We start from the raw sequence: 23,013 nt of genomic DNA, 5'->3' as shown, positions 1-23,013 counted from the left end.
GACCTCCTCAGGACTCACCCAGAAGCCCCACTAGGGTGAGTGTGATACCTGGAGCCAGCTCAGAGCTGACAATAATCTGAGGGTGGGGTGTGATAGGGAGGAACCAGGCTCCAAGACCTCCCCCCCCCCGACCCCCAACCCAGTGTCAAGATGCTGGGGGCAGGCGTGGAGCTCTGTCTCCCAAAGGGGAAGTTTGTTAAAAATAGGTGTCTTGGCCCCACCCCAGACCTACTGAGTTAGAACCTGGGGCATCCGCATTTTCAGCAAGCTCTCCTCCCAAGGGGCCCTGGGGCCCCAGCAGGACTGCGCAACTGCTGGGCGGGTCTCTCAAGCCTAATTCCCCGTGGTGTCCTAATTCCCCGTGGAGCGCTAACAGCGTGAACAGGACAGCAGCGCTCCCGTGTGCTGAGCCACAAAGGGGGCAGGTGCTCCGTCACCCCCATTCTACAGATAAAGGCACTAAGAAAAGGTAATCGATTGGCCGGTCCAAGGTTGCGAAGCTAGTAAGCAGCGGAACTGAGACTAAATCCTGAATTTCAAAAAGTTTAAAATGCTAACAACATCCATGATAGTAGCGCGCCCCCTCACCTAGACGTCACAGCAACTCAGAGAGGTCACAAATGACGTGACCATTTGGCAGGTGAGGAAACAGAGGCTAGGCGAGCTCTAGCCTGAAGCCGCTCACTGCCTGGCGAACCGGGGGCGTTACCCCCAAACCGCACGACCCGGCTCTGGGGCTCTGGGCACTATGGCCTGGGGGCTGGTCTACGCCCTCCTCTGCACTTTACACGGCACCCCCCGCCCCCACTGAGGCGTGAGGACGCCCTGAGCTGAGCGCAGGGCCAGACATGACCCGGCGTCACCCCAACCCCTGGACGCAGCAGGTGGCGTCCCCCAACCCCTGGACCCAGCAGGTGGCGCCCAAGGGGCTCCCCGGCGACCGCGCTCGCCGAAGGAAAGACCCGCTGCTGCCCAGTTTGCCCCTGCCCCAAATCCGGGGAGTATCTGGCGCGGGGGCCACCCGGGGCTCGAGGGCCTCGGGGAGCGACGACGGGTGGTGGGGCGGGTCCTCGCTCCCAGAGCTGGGGGTGGGTGTCAGGAGCGCCCCGCTGAGCCTGCCCACCCTGCCCACCGGGGCGCAGCGGGCGGCGCAGAACCGGGCGAAGCTGAGGTCGCTCCTGCTGCCGCCCCTGCTCCGGGCCGGTGCGCCCCGGGACCCCGCGCCCCGGCCTGGAGAGAGCGAGGACCCCTGCAGGGGCTCGGCCAGGGAGACCCCGGACTCCCGGCTCGCGCTCCAAGGAGAGCTCCTCCCCAGCAAGTTCCGGGAGTTCCTGCAGCGGACTGGGGCCGAGTGCGTCCGGGCGACGCCACCGAGTGAGGCCCCGCCCAGGGCCCCAGGGGGCGGGGCGGAGTCATTTCTGGAATGAATGAGGCTGCTGTTAGTTGAGGATGCCTGGCAGAGCCCTGACGACCGCCCCTTGAGGGCGGGTCTACCATTGCCCCTGTAGTACAGATGAGGAAACTGAGGCCCAAGGCCGCGTAACTGGGAAAAGCCTAGTGAGGACTGTCCCCAAGGGAAGGCTCATAGCTCTTTCCCCCTCCTCCTGGCTCCCAGCATCCTCAGCACGGCAATCAAAAAAGAGTGTGTCAGAGCACCGCCAGCACCTTCCCCGGTGTCCCCACTGTTCCTTCCCTTCAGACCTGCGGTGAGTGTCGCTGACCTGCTGGTGGGGACAGGGTTGCCATCAGTGCTCCGAGGGTGGGGACCCTGGCCACTCACGCCAGGGGTGGCTCGTGTGTCTTCAAGGGGTCAGTCATCGTGCTTCCAGAATAGTCTTAAGAAGATTTTGCTGCGTCGGATACCTGCCCTGGGGACCCTGAAGAGAGATCGCTCGCAATTCATCACCTTCAAAAAGGCCAACCAGTGAGTTACAAGAGGCTGGCATTATGGGGGGTGGGAGAAAGCGTTTCTTCTGTTCTTTCCTCTGTCTTTCACCTGTGAGTCTATCCATCTGTCCACCGATACATCCATCTATGTGTCTATCCGTGAGTCAGGTCTTCTGTTGATCCGTCAGTCCCTCCATTCGTCCATCTAGCCGGTCATCCCTCTATCCACAAACTCTGACAATTCTACCCACCATCCAGGAATCCAACGATCAATCATCTACAAACCTTTCCACGCACTTGTAAATCCAGGATACTGTCCATCTGTAATCTCGTCATAAAGCTGGAGATGAGTCCACATGCCTGTCTGTCTAGGCATCCATCCACCCGTCCATACATCTACGCCTCCTCCTAAGATCAGTCCTTCTATCCAGACCTTTTCCTGAACTCACTCATCAGTCCGTCCGTCCATCCACCCACCCAGTCGTTCGTCCCATTCGTCGGTCCATTTCTTCCTCTAACTCTGATTAGGTTTTACTGTATGTCAAATACGGGGGGAAATAAGACAAGGGATGGAGGTTGGAGAAGAGCCTGGGCATTAGAGCTTGCCTGCACTCGATGCCATAGCTCTAATGGAGAGGAAAAAGAATGCAGAAAAAATTCCCCCAGCACACACAGGCTTAGATGGAGGTGAAAGGTGAAAAACATCGCCCATGAGTTTCAAGACCAAAGAGTAAATACGTGACATCCATGCCGTTCCTTCTCGTTCTGGGCCCATGGCTGACAGTATCATCGGATCACAGCATTTTCCCCCACTGGGCCTCGAACCCTCCCTGACACAGCGCTCCAGGCCGGCGCCACCAACGGATCGGCGCGGGTGCCGGGAGCGAAACCCGTTTGCCAGCCCGGGGAACTTTAAATCAGTGGGGCCAAAGAAACACACTTCTCCCAAGATATAATAAGGAAAAGTATGGAACTCGTTATCCCCACTATGACACACGGCAGAGAGAGACCCATTCGCAGCGTTTCGCATTGAAGACCGAATGCTTGCGCACCTTATGGTGTGCGAGATTCCCTGGCCGGCCCTGCAGGGGACAGCGGGGTGCGTCGGATTAGGCTCCGGGAGCCTTTGACGGGAGAAGCTGAGATTCCAGTCCTAGGGGCGGGGCTGGGGTGCACCTGTATATGGCCCTGCGGCCAGCACAGAGCAGGCAGCTGGGGGAGCGCTAGGTCCCAATGCCCAGAGCCTGGCACTGTCCTGACATCTCCTGGCTTCCTGGCTCCTTAGTGGGCTGATGATAGGATCCCTTCCGGGGATCCACTCAGACACACAGATGCAGTCGGATAAATGGCTGCGGATACGTCCATCTGTGTGTACTTAAAGTTGAACGTGGCGTTTCTGAATAACAGATCCACGGACGGATCGGGCCGGCCCTTCTGCAGCCTTGCCCTTGAGGCTGAAATGAATAGCAATAAATGCGTACTGGATGCCTCAAGTAAGTTATCGGAGACCTAGCACCCTCTTATAAGGATGCTGTTAGCATACCTACAATACACAATACATAACTTAAAGGGGGAAACTGCAAAATGGAGGCGTGAGTGCGGGCTGCCCCGGGTCATGTGGCCGGGAAGGGCCGTATTCTCGCTGCTGAACAGCTTGATATCTAAGAGTGCCGGCTCTGGAGCTAAGATTCGGATCTTGGCTCCACCCTTTACCGGCCGTAGGACCTTGGGCAGTTGCAGAACACCTCTGCGTGCCTCAGTTCTCCTCGTCTGTAAAGTGGGAATAATAATCATGTTGCCCAGGGTGGTGTGGGCGTGACGGGTAGACTGATGCCCGTTACGTGCCTGACCCCATCGCCCGGCCGGCGTGGGGTACTCAGGAGAGGCCGGCTGCCGGGGCTCTCAGGATACACGGCGAGCTCTGGTCCAGCGGGTGTGTGTGGCCCGGGTGGAACGTGGGGCTGGGGACTCAGCCGGCCCCCTTGCCTCTCTCGCCAGGCCCCACGGTGTCCAGGCCCCCAAGCTCAAGACTGTGCTCACTCACAGCTCCTCGGGAGAAGGCTCGGGAAGGAAGCGTAGGCGCTTCTGCCCCTTCCGCGTGCGATTTGCTGATGAGACCCTGCGGGACAGCGCGCTCCGCTACTGGGAACGTAGCTTGGCAGGTAAGCAGACAGCAGGGGGAGCCCCAGGACTCCAGAAAGTTCCAGCCTGGAGCCCAGACAGCAGAGGCCACGGCCCTGGGTCCTGGGAGTGAGGGCCGCCCAGAAAAGGCCAGGAATCCACTGACCCTACGGAAAAGGTACCTGCACTGGCTTCTCCGGAAAGTGTCAGAGGCTCCTCGAAGGCCAAGGAGAGAAGCTGAGGTCCTGCAGAGGTGTCCCAACGTGGGTGGCACCAGGGAGCAGCCGCCATGGAGGAAGCAATGGGTGCCCGGGCCCGGGCACCACGGGAGGACTTCTTCCTGCCAAGGGCTCGCACGTGTCACATCTGCCCACGGTGGGGACAGGCCCCACAGCCTCCCGACCCCACGTCTGGTCCCCTCCATGGCCTACAGGGGCTGAAGAAGACGGGAAGCCACCGAAAGCATCTTCTCCCCGTATCCATGAAGGCCTGCCTGGCTGAGGAGATGCCCAGAAAGGTCCAGAAGATCAAACCGTCTCTCTGGGGGAGGCAGGCACTGCCTGGTCCAGCAAAGAAGCCGGCAGCCACCGGGCCTGGGTTCTGGGATGGAAGTTTGCTCTCAGCTCTTTGGCGGGGGATGGATGTGGTTGTGTCTGTGTTGGCATAGTTTCCAGTGTTTTCTAAAGGTGTCGAGAGGCAGGTGGGAAGAATACCGTGTCCTTTTTCTGGTATAACCTTTATCACCTGCCCTGCCCATTCCCCCCCCCCCCCGCCCCCTTCTCCATCTGCCCGGCCTCTTCACTTCACAGGATCTAGCTGCCCCAGGGCCTCCAACGGCTTGCATCCATTTATTGAGCACCGACTGTGTGCAGTTTGAGCAGAGGCTGCTCCAAAGCCTAGCTGTGGGTTAAAGCCCCCAAATCCCGGACCTTCGCCGATTAGGAAGGGACCCTCCCCAGGCCCCTTAAGGTCATAGGAAATTGCAAATAGAAGCTGCGGTTTCGCCCAACTTCTCGTCGTTTGATGGGGAAGCCAAAGCCCCGAGAGCAGGCGACACACGGTGGCCGAGAAGAGAAGCCGGGGTCCCCCCAGGGAGACACGGTTTCGTGCGAATGGCAGTTGGCTGGGAGAAGCTTCCTTGTCAGCCACGGGCCCCAGGAGCTGTGGTCACATCCCGGGGCGCCAGAGTGGGGCTCGGCTGCTGACTTCCCAGCCCCCTCCATCCCTGCAGAAATCTCGGTATTGTCTCTGGATTTCGATGGGGGCGTGACTGGCCTTCCCACTACGGGAAAGAAGGCCCTTGTGGGGGCTGCCGCGGGAGTGGGTATGTGTGTGGTGGGGCACAGCGTGGGTAATAAAGGCAGAGACAGTCACGCAAGATAGTTTTAAAACCTGAGCCTTCTCTGGAGGCAGCCATAAGGCGCTGGGGAGCCTTGGGTTGCCATGGAGACGGGGTTCGGCCCGGCCTTGCCTGCCAGAGGGAGGAGGGGAGAGTGGGGGTGCCACCCGGTGCCCCCTCCAGGTAGAGTTCTCACTGGAGCCCTCTCTCCTCCAGTCCGGCAGGGCCACATCGAGAAGGGGATAGCCACCGGGTCAAGGACATCAGAACGGGGGTTCAGGAGTGTCGGGAGATGGCTGGAGAGTTTGCCCAAAGCCCTGTGCCCCAGGGCCCAGGAGGAGGCCACGGCCAGCATCTCGTTCGGCTGGGACTGCCCGGGCCTGTGAGGCTTCCAGGGGGAAGAGGCAGGATCCACACGCATCGCCAGGGCGCCCCCCCCCCCCCGCCCTCGCCCCGTAGATTTCCCCACCCCGCAGCCGGCAGGCTAAGGGTCTGGGCCTCTGAGGGCCCCGGGGGAAGCCACGGGGGGACTAGGGATTCGGGGGCCGTGCAGCTCACAGACCTCTGTTCCCCTCAGGGCCCCCCAGGAGCCACAGGGCCACCTCTCTGAGGATGCCTCCGTGAAAAGCAGCCTGCCCTTCATCCCCAGGGCCACCACCCAGAGGCCGCAAAGTGGCCTCAAAACCTTCCTGGAAGCCCACAGCATCCTGGAGCAGGTGGACAGATCGCCCAGCTCCTGGAGCCAGGAGCTGGTAAGCCCCTGCTGGCAGCGTCTCCTAGAGCACCCCTGCCCAGCGGGGTGGCCGGGCCCCCTGGGGCTAAGGGGTGGGACGGATCCGGATCCCAGCCCCCCAGCCCAGTACTTGCGAGCGCTGGGCTCTCTGCATTCCCGGCTCTTCCTCTGGAAAACGGGGCTGACCCCAGCTGTCTGCCCTCTTGGGCAGTGGCAGAGAATCCCCCTGGGCCCAGAGAGCCCCGTCTCCTGGCCAGAGGCCCCGCAGCGCCCAGCTGTTCCTTCCCTGTCACTCCAGGAGTCCTTCCTGCCCAGCGTGGCGCTGGTCCTGAACCGAGGCCGCCCTAAGGGCTCCTGCCTTCTGTGACGCCACAGCAGGCGCGCAGGTGAATGACCACTGGAGCCCAAGCCCACGTGTGGACACGGGGCTGAGAAGAGGCCCTTCCTGTCCCACAAATAAACATACATTCCAGGTGGCTGGGACCTGCTGCCGGGTCTCACCCTACAAGGCTCTCTAGGTGCCAGACTGCTGCTCTCTGGGAGTCCTGGACCGAAGGGAGGAAGAGGACAAGGTCATGGCTGGGATGAGGCTGAGGGGTGGGGGCAAGGCACCCTCAAGGCCCAAGGCTTATTCCAAGTGAACCCCTCTCCTGGAAGATGGGAGGCCCTGCCACGCCTCAAGTCTGGGACCAAGCCTCTGTCGACCTAGATCAGCCCACACCTGCCCCGAGCCCCAGCCCCAGCGTCTATCTACCTGCTGACCCCCACCATGGAGGGAAGGGGGCCAGACTCCCACCGGGTGGACAAGCGTTTGCCTTCTGCGTTCCCCAGGCCAGGTTCACACCACCTGGTCCCGGGGGGGGGGGGGCGGGGAAGGGGGCGAGCAGCAGCGTGGGTGGGGGCCAGATGTTTCTCCCCCAGTGGTGGGTGGGGGGAGGAGCGGGCGGTGCTCAAAATCACATCAAGAGGCGGCAAAAGACGAGGCGGAGGTTATCTGATCCCTGCACCGACCCCCACCGCCACCCCCGTACAGCCGTCTGCCAGGTTGGGCCCAATCGCCTGAGCGAAGTTTAAGCCCCCTCCTCCCCCTTCCCTCTGTCCGCGAAGCTGCGCTGGGGCCCCAACCAGGTCTTTATCGCCACCTCCTGGCCAGTGAGGAAACAGCCACGGAATCCACACCCAGGCACCTGCGGAGTAGGGAAGGATGGGACGCGGCGGGGGTAGGGGAGTTGGGGGACGGAGGGGGGGGGGACAGAAGGACGGCTGGAGGGGACAGGCTGTGGAGATCTTAGGGCCAGGAGGGTAGTGGATGGGGAAGATTTGCTTTTCAGGGGTGCCCTGCTTCCAGAAGAAAGGCCACAGGTCTAGGCAGTTTGGAGAAACCCTGTGGGGAATGGGATGGAGGCAAGGCTACACCTCTCCTTCCAGGGGCACCGGATGGGGTTTCGGTCCCTGATCCCCTTTTCTGCGCATCCACGACACCCCCACCCCGCCCTGCTATCTCCGTTTCCTGGAGAGCCCGCGGGTCTCAGAGGAGGCCTGGTTCTACCGCACCCCCTCCCCGCGACCTTGCGCCGCCCCCACCTCGCCCTCTCTGAACCTCAGTTTCTCCCGGAGGGCCGAGGCGCGCCCTCGCCCCGCCGCCCGCTGCAGCGCCGCGCCGCGCCCACCAGGGGGCAGTGTTGGCCTGGCTTTGGCGCCGCCCAGCGCGGCCGAAACTTCTCAGCCTCCGGCGAAGGGGTCGGAAACTTTTCCCCTCGCGCTGAGCTCGCTCGCGTCTCCCGCCCGCGCGCTCCTCCCGCCGCGGGCCCGCGCCGCCGCCTTCCACCTGCCCCGGGTTCGCGGCGGACCTCGGGGGGACGGCCCGCTCCCCACACCGCGGCTTCCCACGGCGCTGGAAATCGAGGCCCGCGTGGAGCACACGAGGGGGGGGGGAGGGAGTGGGGGCGGCTGGGACCATCCCGGTTGGCGTCCGGGGCGGAGGGAGGGGGGGACCCTGCACCGGGGGGGGGGGGAGGGGGAGGGGAGTTCCGCGCCTCCCCGCCTCCCCGCGACCTCGCCCATCCCTCCTGGCTCCCCCCCCCCCCCGGGTTTCTGGTTTTCCTCTCCGGCCAGGCTGCCCTCCTCCTCCCTTCTCTCTCCCTCTCTGCCTCCTCGACAACAGGGATTCTGTGTCAAGAGGGCCCGCCCCAGTGCCGGCTGTCCTGGGGGCTCCTAGAGGTCCAACACGCCCCTGGGCGGGCAGGGCTTCCTTGAACTTGGGGTGAGCAGCAAGGTGGGGGGGGGGGAGCAAGGGAGGGAGGCTGCAGGAGGATGGGAGCCTTTCCAGGTTCTGTCCAGCTGTCCCCGGGTTCTGGGTCTCTCCCTCCCCCTCCTCCTCCCTGATAGCACCCAGGGTCCTCTCCCCCAGGGGTCCCCATAGGGCCCTTTCCGCGGGTGCATTCCCCTGAGAGCTGGCAGGTGGCCAGCCCCCTCCTGGGCTGCAGGCAGAAGCATGTCTGGAAGGCCCGGAAAGTGGCCACGGCGGCTTCTGTCCCCCCCCCCCCCCCCCGAAACCTCACACCCACCGGAACGGACCCCCATGGGGGGCGGGGTGCACGGGCAGGTGCACTCTCCCCCACTCACCCCAGCTCTTCTGCCTCGCCCTGAGCTCTCATATCCCCGGGCCCCATTCCATCCCCGGCACCCCTGCACCCCTGCCCCTGCCCCGGGCCACGTGGCAGAGCTGTGTCAGACCCAGGTGGCGGCCGTGGGGGCTGGTTCCGGCTGGTGGGCGGCCGAGAGGGAGGAGTGACCCCTGACCCAGGGCAGAAGGAAGTGATGGAGAGGCAGGATAATGGCTGCTCCTCTCCCCTGTCTCTCCCTACCTCGCCGGACCTCTCCCCCCGGTGAGGGCGTCGCCCGAGCCCCATTTGCTCATAAGGACTCCAAGGTGCAGAGAGATTAGGGGTCTTGCCCAGGCTGGCACACACGTGGGAGCCGGAGCTGGGACTGGGTCCTAAGCCAGCTGGGACCGGGACCCAGAGAGGTCACGCTCTTTCTCAAGGTCACACGGATTAAGTGGCGGAGTCAGGATTCAAATTAGGCCGATGACACCAACACACAACTGCGTCACTTAGCAGGTGCCCGTGTCCCCATGCGGTGTGGGCTCCCTCTCCCCCTGGGGCGAGGTGGAATGTTCTGGAAGACGCTTCCTGCCCGGGTCCACACTCCAGCACAAGGGCACCGGGGAGAAGCAGGGCGCGATCAGGGAGAGAGGTTTTTTTTGTTTAAAACAATTTTTTTTTTAATGTTTGTTTTATTTTTTAATTTTTTTCATGTTTATTTACTTTTGAAAGAGAGAGGCAGAGTGTGAGTAAGAGAGGGGCAGAGAGAGAGAGAGACAGAATCGGAAGCAGACTCCAGGCCCCGAGCTGTCGGCACACAGCCCGACGCGGGGCTCGAACTCACGAACCACGAGATCGTGACCTGAGCCGAAGTCGGCCGCTTAACCGACTGAGCCACCCGGGAGCCTCGATTAGGGGGAGAGGTTTATTTGGAGAGGTGGAAATTTGGGGAGGGCGTGGAGACAGGGAGTCGCAAGATTTCCCAGGGGGGATGAAGTGGGAAAGGCTGTCCTGGCTCCAGGCGGAGGGGCCAGCCCGAGACAGGCTTCTAAGTCCCTCTAGCGAGTGAAGCCAGTCCCCAGTGGGGCTCTGGGGACACGAGCCGCCCTGGGGAACTCAGCCCGTTGCATTACAAAGGCACTTTGTTGAGCACCTACTGTGTGCCACACATAGGCGGGGCCCTGGGCACGCAGCAGGCACCAGAATGATCAACTCGGCTCTCAGGAGGCCACAGTCCGGCGGGGGACATGGGCTCAAAGGGGCAATTCCGGGACAGAGTGTCAAGGCTATGGTGGGGGTCCCGTGGCTTTGGGAGCACAGAGGGGGACCCAAGCCACTTCACGGGGCATGGGGTGGACACCTGGGCCTTCCGGGGGCATGAGATGGGGGCGCGGTGAGACCTGGACAGAGCCACGGGGAGCTCCGGGTAGGGAGGTGGCAGCCACGGTCTGCCGTGAGGCTCGTGCCACAAGTCCCAACACGGGCTGGGGGGGTGGGGGGAGGGCAAGGGGCCAGAGAGGACTGGAAAGAAGCAAAGGCCGGTGTTCCACGAGCCATGAGGGGCTGTCCACTGCTCCTTCTAGTCCCTCTGCCTTTGTCTGTCATTTATCTAAATCCCTCCCCCTCCCTCTCCCCAACATTTCTGCCCCTCTGGGCCCCTTTGTCATTCTCTCCTAAATATGTCCTGAGTGACAGGTGGTCTGCACCTTCCAGGGGCTCCTGTCGAAGGCCATCTAAGCCCTGCTTGGAGACAACGCATGCTGCCTCCTCCAAGCAGCCCCGTGAAAGCCTCAACATTCTCCTATAAACAGCCTCAGGAAGCAAGACGTGCTCACTGTGTCCCCGGGGCCCATCGGAACCAGTTTTGGGTGCTGGGCAGAGTCCAACCCAGAAGCAGGGATGGGACCCACCAGGATGGGCTCCGGAACTTTCCTGAAGGGTGCACTCGGACCCCAGGAGCGGCTTGTCTGCCATCTCCCATCAGGGGGCCTTGGGGACCACTAATGACTCACCCACCAGGGTTTGCCTGGTTTATTTTCTGCACCTGGCCGCTCTGGGGACTGCGGTGACACCCCCAAGCTTCCAGGGAACCCCCTCCCCCTGCTGGGCTCTGGGCAGGCTTCCCGCTCTCCCCCGGCTGCAGGGCCCAGCAATCCCCTAAAAGGATCTTCCTACAAGTACCTGCTGGCTGAGACACTTTCCAGGCACCTTGAGGACCCGGACTGTGTTCTCCGGGGGAAGATGCCCCTGCCCACCGCCACCACCGCCCCCCCCCCCCCCCGCCCCCGGCCAGGTTGGCTCGCGAGTGACTTGTAACAGCCACAGCCATTCTGTAAGATCAACGAGGGCCAGCAGGACAGACCTGGGCCCTGCCCTCCCCGAGCTTAGAGCGCAGGCGGGAGTCGACAGAGGAATGATGACCGTGTGGCAGTTACTGAGCTGGTGACTGCTGGTGGCAGAAGGGGTCGAAAGATGGCCAGGTTTAAAGCTTACCTATCCGGGAAGGAGGGCACAACTCTGGGATGCAGTAGAGCCCCGAGCCCAAAGTTACTGATGAAGAACAGGGCACAGAGAGGGTAAGTCACTTTCCTAGGGTCACACAGCTAAGCTCCAGAGAAGGTAACAGTGGCTCATGCCGTGATGGGAGGGGGGGAAGCACAGGCGGGTGTGCGGGGAGTGCAGGGCAGACGCTCCGACTTCCTCCTGCCTAGAGGGCAGGGCTGCAGCCCCCGTAAGCAGGCTGGGCTGGCTGCTGCTCCTTCATTCATTCACAGAACACATTAATGGAGCACCTACTGTGTACCAGGCTCCGTCCTGGGCTCCGGGAACAGAAGAGACGGTGTTCCTAGCTCAGGGGGCCTTGGTGAGGGAGATCCAGAGGGGCCCGGCTTCACCGATGTGTGACTCCTGCGGGAGAAGGGCCCTGCCCCGGGCTTAATGGTCTTCTGGAGTGATCTAGAAATTCTCAATCCATTTTATTTTAATTATTTACTTGGATCGATCTATCTATCTACTTATTATTTTGAGACGGGGAAGGGGCAGAGAGAGAGAGAGAGAGGGAGAGAGAGAATCCCAAGCGGGCTCTGCACTGTCAGCACAGAGTCCCACAGGGGGCCCGATCTCACGAACCCGTGAGATCGTGACCTGACCTGAGCCGAAATCAGGAGTCGGACGCTTCACCGACTGAGCCAGCGAGGCGCCCCCGCGATCGACTGTAAGCAAGGAGCCTCGCGTTTCCGTTCTGCCCTGGGGCCTTGCAAATTGTGTGGCTGGTCCCGGACACAGACGTTAAACTGGCGAGTGCTTTGCGGGGGCCACACAGACTGCCCAGGAAGAGGGTTCGAGCCACCCGCAGGTGCACTGGCCTGAAGCCTGGACCCCCGCCTGGCTGGTTGGAAGGCTTGTGGCGAGTTCCGGCTGGCTGGGCAGAGATGGAGAGGCCAGACAGAGGGAGGCTGGGCAGATGGGCAGACACAAGCCCCAAACACAAACCCCTCCCAGCACCCCCCCCAGCACCCAGTCCTGGCCCCTCCCACTAGGTAACCCTGTTTCCTGGGCACCTTCCAGAGATACTCCGTGCACAGACGAGGGAGTATGGACAGGCCTCTATTTTTATAGTGTAATGTCAATTCTCCATACGTTCTGTATCATACACACTATTTTGCACTTTGTGTTCTCACTTCACAGTCTGAGATACCATAGAAGGCTCTTTCGGGGGGGGGGGTCGTTTAACTTTACTGATGGAGACATCCGGACTGTCACCCAGCAAGGGTGGGCGTTCTGGTCACCCATGCACAGCGCCTGCCTTGGCCAGACACCCAGGCCTCCCCCGCAGCCCCTCTCCTGTCCTCAACAGGTAAGAATTGGGCAAAAGACCCTTCCAGCCTGACAGAGGCACCAGAATGGAGCTGGTGGGGGTCCCAGCAAGGCCAGGAGGGTGGGGCTGGGCCAGGTGGCCTGCTGGGGGCAGTGGGGGTGGGATCGAGGCAACTGAGGATGCCTGCCCCCCCCCCCCCCCGCCTCCGCCCCCCCAGGCCCCAGCCCTAAGGCCCTGTGCCTATTGTCAGGGAGGGCTGGCCTGGGGCTGTGATTCAGCATTTGGGTTCCCAGAGTTATTTTTATTGTGTTTTGTTTATTCAAAGCTTGCCTTTGAAGTCTGTTTCTAAGCCTCCCCATCCCGGAGAAAGGAGCCGGTTTGGATACAATGTGCAGTGTTGCTTGGCCTTAAAAATACTTCCCTTTGAGTTAGGGGCTCATTGTCTCTGTGCACACATGCCCCCCCCCCACCCCCACGTGTGGGTGCCGGTGGTGGGTCTACAGGACAGCTTAGCACCCACCTGCAGGGACCCAGCTGGGGGCGGGCAACACGCAGCCCCTCGAAAGTTCTATAAAGGTGGACCCTCCAGGCACAGGGGACGCCGTCCACACTGGCTCCAGGATGCTCAACTTTTGGGGGGTCGTGAGACTTTGTGATGAAAGCTGAGGATCTTCTTTCTCAGTTCAGAAAAACGTACCTACGCCCAAAGCTTTGCAGTCAATTCCGGGAGCTTCTAGAACCTTCGGAGGACCATCCACAGACCCACTCCCTTCAGTTTGTGTGTTTATTTACTTATTTATTTAATGTTTATTTATTTACTGGGGGGAAGGAGCAGAGAGAGAGAGAAGAAGAGAGAGAATCCCAAGCAGGCTCCACGCTGTCTCAAGGGCTCGATCTCACAAACCTTGAGATCGCGACCTGAGCCGAAATCAAGAGTCGAACCCTTACCCAGGGGACTGAGCCACCCAGGCGCCACTCCCCTCCCTTCAGTGTAGAGCCCGTCCCTAAATGAATCTTCTGGTCAGCCTTTTAGTAGCTAAAAGTGAGCACTTACTCTGTTTCAGGGGCTGTGCTATGGGGTTTCTCAGATTAACTCATTACCTCCTCACAAGTGAGGCACAGAGAGGTTGGGTCGCTCACCCAAGGTCACACAGCCCGCAAGTGGCTAAGCCAGGATCTAAGGCCAACCAGTCTGGCCCAGTCTGCACTCCTAACCTAACATCTGCGCGTGTGTGCGCACACACACACACACACGGTGCCGGACATCTGAGTAAACCTGTGGGTTAAGTCCGGAGAGACGTGGGGATGGAGAGCCCCAGGTTAAGCGGCCAGGCTTGGGGTCTGGCCAAGCAGGGTGACAGGGGTCCAGTCCTTTGTGAGGGTCAGATGAGACCCACCTGGAGATTCCCTTGGCCTGGAACCAGCACAGGGGCACCCCCACTGGCAGAGGTGGTGTTACCATCAGGGAAGGAACCGAAGGAACCGACAGCGGGGGTCCCCGTGATGCAGACGCCTCCTTGCGGTAACTGCTACCCGGCATGGCCTTCCCCTTCCCTCCCTCCTCTCTCCCTCCTCTCTGCCCCTCTTCCTCCTTTTCCCTTCTCCCCCCTCCCCATCCACGGAGGAGGATACGTCTTGCCCAACCCCCACAAGCTGCTGTGCGTCCTGTGGTCCAAACAGCCCACAGCACACTTCTGAGAAGCCCAAACCAAGTCCGGGTAGCCCTGGGCTCTCCCTGGGAGGCCTCCCCTTGGCCTCCTGCATCGGCTGAGCCCACAGCACTGACTTGGCCGAGGCAGGCTCCCCCAAGACCCGGGTCCTGCCCCCTCTGTCTCCTCCTGGCTTCTCCGCCATGTACTGCCCCCCTTACTCTTGCCGCAGGCTTCTGGTTTCTTTATTCTCCTGAGCCAAACCCCTTCATGCCGCAGGACCTTTGCACATGTCTTCCCCGCCGCCTGAAATGTTCTTCTCACCAGCTTCACTGACTCCTCCTTAAGATCAGGTCTCAGCTTAGATGTCTCCTCCTCGAGGAAACCCTCCTGGGTCAGAAGCGAACAACGGTAAGGTTACTGCCACACCGGGGACCGTTCTCGGCAGGCCCGGAGCTCGAGGGCGTAGCCACAGAAGGGGGGGTCGACAGAGTCCGCCACACAGGAGGCCCTCCATACATGCTGGGCAAGGAGAAGGGATCCTCTCTGTGCGACTCTCCCTGCTATGTTCTGTGCCTCAGTTTCCCGGCCTGCAGAACGAGGGGGTGGGTCACCCGCCTGCACTTGCCACGCGATGATGTTCTGATGCTCCCTCTGGGTTTCTGGCAGGGACCATACTCATTTCACGGTAGTTGACTTCCTTGATTATCTGATTTTCCAGGGAGGAATTTTAAATCTGTGGGTTGGGGTGGTATTCGCCTCATACCCGGGCACCCATCCCGTCCCACCAGCCTGAGTGCACCTGGCATCCTTGGGGAGGCCCGTTAAAACTGCCCCCTCTTGGCAGCTAAGGCCCTGTGCGGAGAAACCCTTCAAGGGCTCTTTAACTGCGATGCTTGGCCCATGGGGGTGGGCCGATGGCCATGGCAACGGCAGTCCTCGCTCCCACCAAAGCTATCAAGTGGAGCGCTGGGGCCCAGGAGCCAGACAGGCCGTGTGCAAAGTCGGCCTCTGTCACTTCCCGGCCGCTGCGGCCCATCCTCCACTTCTCTGTGCCTCTGTCCCTCTGCTGAATAGCAGGCACAGACCAGCACGTCCCAGCTGGGGTTCAGGGGCTGACTCAGGTGGTTCCTGGCCTGGAAGCTGACATACGGTTAAGTGCTCTGGGGGTCAAGCGCTCCGGTTCTCACCCCCCGCGGCAGCGGCTAAGCCTCAAGTCCCTGGAGCCAACAGAAACCTAGGTCAATACCCGACCCGGCTGCTTAGCTGGCCGTATGACCTCCCGGTGCCTCAGCTTACCCATCTGTAAAATGGGGGCGACGGAGACACCTTCCTCTTGAGCTGCTGCCGGCTGTCCGTGCCAAATCAGTCATCGACCCTCATTATTCCCATCCTGGCCTCACCCTACCCCTCGCCTGGGTCCTGGGTACGGGGGCAGCGGGCCCGAACAGCGGAGCGCAGAATCTACGGGAACCAAGGGCATCGTGTCCGCACAGCGTGCGTCTGGCTCCGGTTTTTTTTGGTTGTGCGACCTGGGGCAAGTCCAGTCCCCTCTCTGGGCCTCAAGCTGTTCACCTGAGGAAGGATGTCCCTAACCACCCTGTGAGGCTTCGGTGGGACAGCGTGTGGCCATTATCGTTGTTACTGTTGTGACGTCAGAAAGTAGATTTCACAAGAAGGGGTGTGTTCAATCTCAACCGCGGGGGAAGGACGGGCAGCGTGGACTCCTTCAAGCTTCGGGGCACAGTGGGCGGGTAGGGTGGGAACGCTGCAGGGTCTGGGGGGGGGGGCTCGGAGACTTCCCTCCCGCGGACTGAGGGAGGGAGTGAGGGGCAGGTGCGCCACCGCGGGCCCCGGCTCCCTGCCCGATCTCGTCGGTCCAGACGTCCCCGGTGTCCCCCAACGTCCCTCCAGAAGGCCCCGCGCCGAGGCTTCCTGGGCACGGGGGGGGGGGGGGGGGCGGGGGGAGAGGTGCCCGAGGCCCGGAGAAGGGCAGGGACCGGCCCGAGGTCGCGCCGCCCCGCCCGGCCCGGCGGCGCTGCTCGCGGCCGTGCGCGGACTTGCCCGGCAGGGACGTGCGGGGCCTCCCGGAGGTCTGCGCCCGCCCAGCCGCGGGATGAAAGGGGAATCCGCCGAAACCTGCCTCCCGCCCCGGCTCGCCCGCCCCTTCCGCAACCGGATCTGGCTGGGGGCGCCGGGCTTTGAAGTCGGCGCAGCGGCCCCCCCCCATGCCCGGCCGGCTCGGGAGCCTCCGGGAGGCCGACTTGAAAGGGCGGCCGCGGTCGTCCAGCCTTTCCCCGGGCCCCGCCCACGGAGGCGGGGGTGGCGGGGGTGGCGGGGGTGGCGGGGGTGGCGGGGGTGGCGGGGGAAGCCCCGCCCCAGGAGCGAGGGGGCGGGCTGTCCTCGGCGTTCAAAGCCCTGCGGGTGGGTGCGCCGCCTCCGCCACCCGTTGCCACGCTTCCCCTCGGCCCGCGGGCCGGACGGAACGACTGTGGTTCCCCGATATCGCCCCGTCCCGGGCCCTTGCTGTTCCTCCTGTCAGAAACGCCCTTCCCATCTTTGACTACCCGGCCTTAGGGTCGGCCCCTCGGTCTGGACTTCGTCTCTTTGCGTGGGCCTGCCCGGAAACCGCTCCCCCTACCCCCCTGCCAGGCCCCCACGGCCTCAGCGATCCCCCCCCCACCGCCCCCCGCACCGTCGCACCACAAACTCTCCTAATCCTCCACCTGCTGCCCCCTAGCTGTGAGCTCCAGGAGGGCACCCTCGCAGCCCCCTGCCTGGCCCTGGGTGGGTGGGCGCCGGGAAAACAGAGAGGAGGCCTTCAGCCATACCAGTCATGATACTAAGAAGCCTTTGGGGCAAGCCAGCGTGAGGGGGGGCAGCGGAGAGAATTCCAGACTCCTAGGGTACATCACAGGTAGGCGTCCGCCATATCCTTGGATCACAAAGCTGGGTGACCTTTCTCCCCACCTCCAGCCGGGGCCTTGTCCTGACTGCACAGGGCCCCCAGCTGCTGCCCTTGGCATCAACCACTGACGGCCCCAGCCTCTTGATTCCCTGCCCCGGGATCCCATGATGCTCTGCGGCATCATGGGCGCTGAACCCTCTGCTCAGTCTGCTGGTTTCCTGGGGCTCTCTCAGCGCAGTGCTAGGTAGGGCTCAGCAAAGAAAGCCCCCCCCCGTCCCCTGTCCCACCCGAGGCTAGATTCCATCCTGGGACTCTGTTCAACCAAGGCGCCTCAGAGGGAGACAGGGCCCAGGTACCCTCCTTTGGGGGGGGGGGGTTTCCATAAGTTAAAAAACACAGAAGCAAATTGGCCAGGAGCCTCGAGTAGGTTCCAGTGTCTCAGGAACTGAGGTTTACACACACACACACACACACACACACACACACACACACACACCACCGTATAACGGGCTATGTACATGCACACAGACCCCAGGGCAGCTCTGAAAGGGGCCCTCCAGTGCCTCCCCAGGAGGAGGAGAATGGGGGGGGGGGTCAGGCAGCGTGTAGGGGGTGGTAGTGACGCAGGGATGAACGCGCTACCCGCAGGAGCGCCTGCCTGGGTGGGCAAAGCCAGATGTGAGCCTCAGCCTCCCCTCCCCGCCAGCTCCAGCTTTTCTAGAGACCTCGGAGCTCAGCTTTCCTCTCCCCAGGGCATTGGGCATTCTGTCCGCAGCTCCCTACTACTACCACCGCCACTCCCGCTTTCCCCAGCCCAGCCCACCCCACTGTGCTGTCTGCTGGGTTCAGCAGAGGAGAGAGAGGACAGAAAACAGGGGGCTCCCGTTGTGGGGGGCAGCAGGCAGGAGAGCTGACCCCCACCGCTGTCAAGCTTCTCAGCCCGTTTTCTCCTGTTTCCCGGAGGGCTGGACTCATCTCCTCCTTCCCACCTTTAACAAATGTTTACTGAGCACCTACTGTGTGCCAGCGCGGGGCAAGGGCAGATCCATCCCCGAGTGGGGGAAACAGACAAATAAAATAGACCTGCAAATAAGGGCTATGATGATAGAACTACACCCAGCGGCAGACATCAGGGAAGGCTTCCTGGAGAAAGTGGCAGCTTGGAAGCAAAGGCCAGGACGGGGAGAGTTAAGTGGTGGGAGGGCAGAGGGCACCGTGAGGGGGCTGGATTGTGTGAGTGGGAGACACGGGAAGGACCTGCCGCAGAGGGGGAGGGCAGGTTGGTGTGGCACAGGCCAGGGGGACCGCGCAGGGTCTGGGTAGGTGGAGCAGGACCCCGCAGGACCTGGGCACCTACAGAACCCAGCCCAGGCTGTCCCCACTCCTCCGGCGAGGGGACTCACTGGGTGGGACCCACAGAAGCCGGAGGGATTAAGTTGGGCTAGAAGAAAAGCCCAGCCTGGATTTCAGACCACCTGGAACGGACTGGCCAGAGGTGGGAATGGAGAAACGGGAAGCGAGCCTCCGAGGAGGAGGAGGAGGCGTGCTGGCCGGGGCTGGCCCCAACGTGGCCGGGAGTAGAAAGGGCCTGACCCGCTAGCCTAGAATACCCTTTCTTCCGACTACCTCTTATGGAAGAGATCCCTGGCAGACTGCCTCCGGTCCCGGCCTCCCGGCTTATAACAATAGGGAGAATCATGGTCATTGCCACCATCATAGCAGCTAACGTGTATGTAGTATTGTCCTTTGAAGTCATTCCTATAATCCTCACAACAATCCTTGAGTATTGGTCAAGTCAGCTGCCCCTGGCCACCCAGCCGGTAAGTAGCAGAGCTAGGATTTGAACCTAAGGCCCTCTGGCTCCAAAGCTGATTGTCTCTATGGTGTTTGACTTGACTGAATGTGCTGTTGTCTCCAGGTGCCCCATTAATGGACTGGGTGCCCCTCGATATGGGTTCCTCCCCCTGCCCCTTGGGCTGGCTCGGGGCCCGGGCTGTGGCCTCCAGGCCGAGCCTGGCCTGATCCAAGGCGACTCAGAGAGGCCACCTCCTGAAGCTCCTTAGACACCGGTCACCCGTCTGCCAAGCCCCCTCCAGATTCCCCGCAGGCTCCAGCCTCAGCTTGTCCAAACATCCAAGGTCCCGAGCCTTTTCCCAGCAGTGTGTGTGTGTGTGTGTGTGTGTGTGTGTGTGCACATACGCAGGGCACGGGGTGGGTCATGACTTTTTCTGTGCCTGAAACACAGCTATCAAGATTTTTTAAAGACACGTTTGTGATGTCATAATAAGGGTGCTTCTTTATTAGGCACGAACAAGGTGCAGCAGCGGGTATAAAACGCAGGAGTGAGGAAAGGCCCTGACAAAAAAGAGGCGGGAAGATCAGCGTCAGAGAGAGAGAAATCGGTAGATGCTTTGCCGTTGGCTTTGAGGAAAGAGGAAGGGGCCACGAGCCAAAGACTGGGGGCAGCCTCTAGAAGCTAGAGAAAGCAAGGAAACAGATTCTCCTCTAAAGCCCACGAAGGGAACACGGCCCTCCGACACCTTGGCCTTGGGTCTTCTGACCTCCAGCCCGTAAGAGAATAAATGCGTGTCGTTAACGCCACTAAATTTGCGGGTCATGGGTCACAGCAGCCACGGAAAACTGATGCAGAAGGAATGCACCACCTCACCTCCAGCTTAGCCGGGTCTTGGCCAGCTCTGATGTTCCAGAAAGAAAAGAAATAATCTGAGTGACCCTGCTTTGCAAACGATTAAAGGGCCAAGGGGCAGGGGTGGGAGCTTCATGAAGGCACCTGGTCATGCGAGGGTCCTTCTCTGGGCCTTTCCATCTGTAGTTTCCCCAGGGAACAAGTACAGCCTGTTCGACCGGCTGGGCCTCTGGGCCCGAGCCTACAAGGTGAGCGGAGGGACACATTAGCTGCCCTCTAACCCCCTGTCTGTCTTCACCAGGAGCCCTGTGGTCACAAGCACAAGCTGGAAACAAGTTGCCCAGGCTCGGAGTCTCTGAGCCATCACGGGCGTCTCTGGGCAAATCTCTCCATCTCTCCGAGCCTCGGTGCCCTCCTCCCTAAAATGCACAGATTAGATACACTGGATGCCGTGTTTGTGAAGAGCTCTGCGCGGGGCCGGGCACGCAGGCGTATCCCTGTGTAGGTACTTGTGAACGGGGGCACACGTGCAGGTTCGCTTGCACAGGACCGCGTAGGCAGGTGTATATACCGCGTGGAAGAACATTCCGAAGTTTACCTTTGACCTGGTTCTCCCCTGCTCACAGCCCCTCCCTACCCAAGGGAGAAGTTCAAATCTTCACCATGGCCTACGAGACCCCAGCCCCGTCTGGCTCCTGAGGCCCCTGTCCAGTCTTTGGGTCTTGGAAAGCTATCGCCTCCTCCAAGTAGCCTTCCCTGAATGCCACCCCTACTGGGGTGATCGTCCCTCCGGTCTCACTACGTGGTCCCTCCCTCCTGTGTGCTCCCCTGGTCTCAGCACCACCTTGTTCAATAATGGCTCCCGAGCGTCCTTCTTTGAGGCCATGTGCCCCCCCAATGGCGGGAACCCAGAATCCTGTGTCCTCCCCTGTCCCCAGCACCCAGCTGGGGTGCTCAGAGCAGGTGCTCAGAACACTACTGAATGAATGAATGAATGAATGAATGAATGAATTCACACATCTGGATGCATGAGCAAAGGAGGCTGCAGTCACATGCATGTGACTCAAACCCACAAACCGTGAGATCATGACCTGAGCCGAAACCAAGAGTCGGACACTTAACTGTCTGAGCCCCCCCAGGCACCCCTGTTCCTGCAGTTAGTGATGGGGGGTGGAGGGGAGGACAGTGATTTGGCCCAGACTGGGCCTTGGAGGGGGCTGGAGCAAGGGGAGGCCAGAGCGCACGGCTCCCCACCTTTGTCCCCTCCCCCCACCTCCCCACGGAGCAGACTCACTGAGGCTCCTTTGTTGTTGGAGAGAGAGCAGAACACGCCCCCCCCCACATTCTCCTTCCTTCCTCCCTGACCTCCCCGTGACCCCCAGCCAGCCTGGGCCCCTCCGCTGAATGGGGGGAAGGGGCTGGAACCTTCGGTGTGTCCAGGGGATGGTGCTTCTGGACCCCCCCCCCTCCCGCTCTGGGTACTACCATTCCCACCCCACCCCCCCACCCCCAAACTTCAGGTCTGGAACCTGGGGAGGACCTGGTCAGGCCCTGAGGCAGGAAAACCAGGCTCTGTGGGAAGGTGGGGGGGGGGGAGGGGCCTGGCCTGGCCACCTCTCTGACCCTTAATCCTGTCATCTGTACAATGGCCCAACAGGGCTCGCTCGCAGCCACGAAGCAATGAAGGAGATCGCGTTTGCAGAAGCCTGGGCACAATGTCTGGCGATGGAAAATTCTCGGGAAGTGTAATCTCGTCATTCGCATTAGCGTTTCTGTCTCTCCCTCCCCCTCTCCCTCCCTCCCAGCCTTCAGGACCCTGGAGGTCCAGCTGGGCTCCCCCTTCCACCCCCACCAGCTCCCCACCCCCCACCCCCGCCCCCCACCCAGCGCAGCAGGACAGATCTGTCTGGCTCGTCTCTGTATTATCCCCGGACCCTAGCCCGGCGCCTGGCGCCTAGTAGGTACTCAGTAAACTCAGCTGAATGAATGACCCGGCAGAGTCACGTGGGGGCAAGACGATTCCTCTCTCGGGGCCTCTGTTTCCCTGCTCCTGTAAAACCCCTGTGTCCACACGCTGGGCATCTCGGAGGCCCCCTCGCGCTTTGAAATCAAGACTGGATGTCATTGCCCCGCTCCTGTGCGGAGTCTTGGGTCTTTTTTTTTTTTTTTTTTTTTTTAATATTCGTGCCAGCTGTCACTTCCCCAGGCCCTCTCACCTGGACCCAAGCCAACCCCTCGCTTTTCTACCTGCTTCTGTGCTTTGACCCTATTCTCCATCCCGGACAGCTGGTGGCAGGGATCTTCAATACACAAATCTCTGCTGAATAGACAAGAACCTTTAACGTGGCTCACAGGGCCCTGCACAGCCCAGCCCTTGGGAGCCCTTCCAGCCCCTTCCAGAAGCCTCCACCAGCTCCAGTGCACAGGCCTGCTCCTTTTGTCTGCCCCGTCTCCTCCCTCTGTCCCTCCCTGTACAGGCCCTTTGCACAGGCTGTTCCTTCCCCCTTCACCTGGCTAACTGCTCCTCGTTCTCCAGACCTGCCACCCCCATCACTGACCGCCTTCATCCGTCCCAGCATCTGCTGAGTCTGAAAGTTACAGCTGCCGGTGGGATAACTGGGTGTGTTTTCTCCACTAGACCAAGCGCTCTGGGGGTCAGAGCCCAGGCTTGGTTCCCCCTTCCGTTGCTATAAAACGACCAGAAGCTCGGCACGTCGGAGGTGCTCGCAAAAGGTTGGTCTTTGCCTACGTCCCTCCCCGCCACCCCCCCGCCCCACCCCCCCCAGAGTGGAATCTTTGATGGTCTCTACACAACAATGGTCTCTACACAACACCCTTTTGCCTGAGGGTCAGGTGGCCACACAGGAATGAGTGCAGACTGGACGGAGGTTCATACTTGTCCTTTGGAGGATGGAACTCTCAAGGGCCAAGTGGTGGGGGAGGGAGCGACCTCTGGCTGTCCTGCTCAGTCCTTGCCCTCTGCCCCAAATTGCAGTCCGCTCTCAGGGAGAGTTCCGTGACATCTTGGAATAAATTCAACTCTCTTGAGTTTGGCCAGGATGAATCCCAGCCCTACCGCTCACTGCTGTGAGTCCTTAGGCAGAGCCCTGTCCTTCTCCCGGCCCCAGTGGCTCCTGTATGAAATGGAGACAATACCAGTCTCTGCCACAGGGCGGGCCGGAGCCAGTGAAAGGATCTGAGCACGATTCCCAGCGTGGTGCTCGGCACAGGGTGCCGCTGAGGCAGGAGGGGGCTCACTTGGGCACTGGGGACACGGGGAGGGACACGGTGCGGTCTTCGGGGGGG

The 23,013-nt window shown here is 61.3% G+C and overlaps 1 protein-coding gene and 1 long non-coding RNA gene across 5 annotated transcripts; both read left to right on the top strand.

Annotated features, from left to right (window-relative positions):
* The first annotated feature begins 55 nt into the window (after nt 1-55).
* On the top strand, nt 56-6,593 carry CD4H9orf50 (chromosome D4 C9orf50 homolog). 2 transcript variants are annotated; one of them, XM_045042752.1, is made up of 7 exons: nt 110-1,374; nt 1,616-1,706; nt 1,808-1,924; nt 3,886-4,049; nt 5,564-5,729; nt 5,925-6,099; nt 6,379-6,593. In XM_045042752.1, the coding sequence occupies exons 1-7, from the start codon at nt 849-851 to the stop codon at nt 6,445-6,447; spliced, it is 1,308 nt and encodes a 435-aa protein (XP_044898687.1). In that variant the 5' UTR covers nt 110-848; the 3' UTR covers nt 6,448-6,593. The 2 variants fall into 2 exon arrangements, with proteins under 2 accessions (XP_044898688.1, XP_044898687.1); XM_045042753.1 differs by lacking the exons at nt 5,564-5,729; nt 5,925-6,099; nt 6,379-6,593 and adding exons at nt 3,295-3,380; nt 4,442-4,707 and having other exon boundaries at nt 56-1,374.
* A 9,937-nt stretch (nt 6,594-16,530) lies between these two features.
* Nucleotides 16,531-21,559, top strand: LOC123381690. Of its 3 annotated transcripts, XR_006589000.1 has the most exons (4): nt 16,531-18,880; nt 19,365-19,630; nt 20,009-20,208; nt 21,365-21,559. It is a non-coding gene; the product is annotated as an uncharacterized LOC123381690 (long non-coding RNA). The 3 variants fall into 3 exon arrangements; XR_006588999.1 differs by having other exon boundaries at nt 19,365-20,208; XR_006589001.1 differs by having other exon boundaries at nt 19,365-20,212.
* Nucleotides 21,560-23,013: the final 1,454 nt, after the last annotated feature.

The sequence above is a fragment of the Felis catus genome, chromosome D4, assembly GCF_018350175.1.
Source record: "Felis catus isolate Fca126 chromosome D4, F.catus_Fca126_mat1.0, whole genome shotgun sequence".
In the NCBI taxonomy this organism is placed as follows: Eukaryota; Metazoa; Chordata; class Mammalia; order Carnivora; family Felidae; genus Felis; species Felis catus.
The sequence above is the reverse complement of the archived record's forward strand: the minus strand, read 5'-3'. Positions and strand labels throughout refer to the sequence as shown.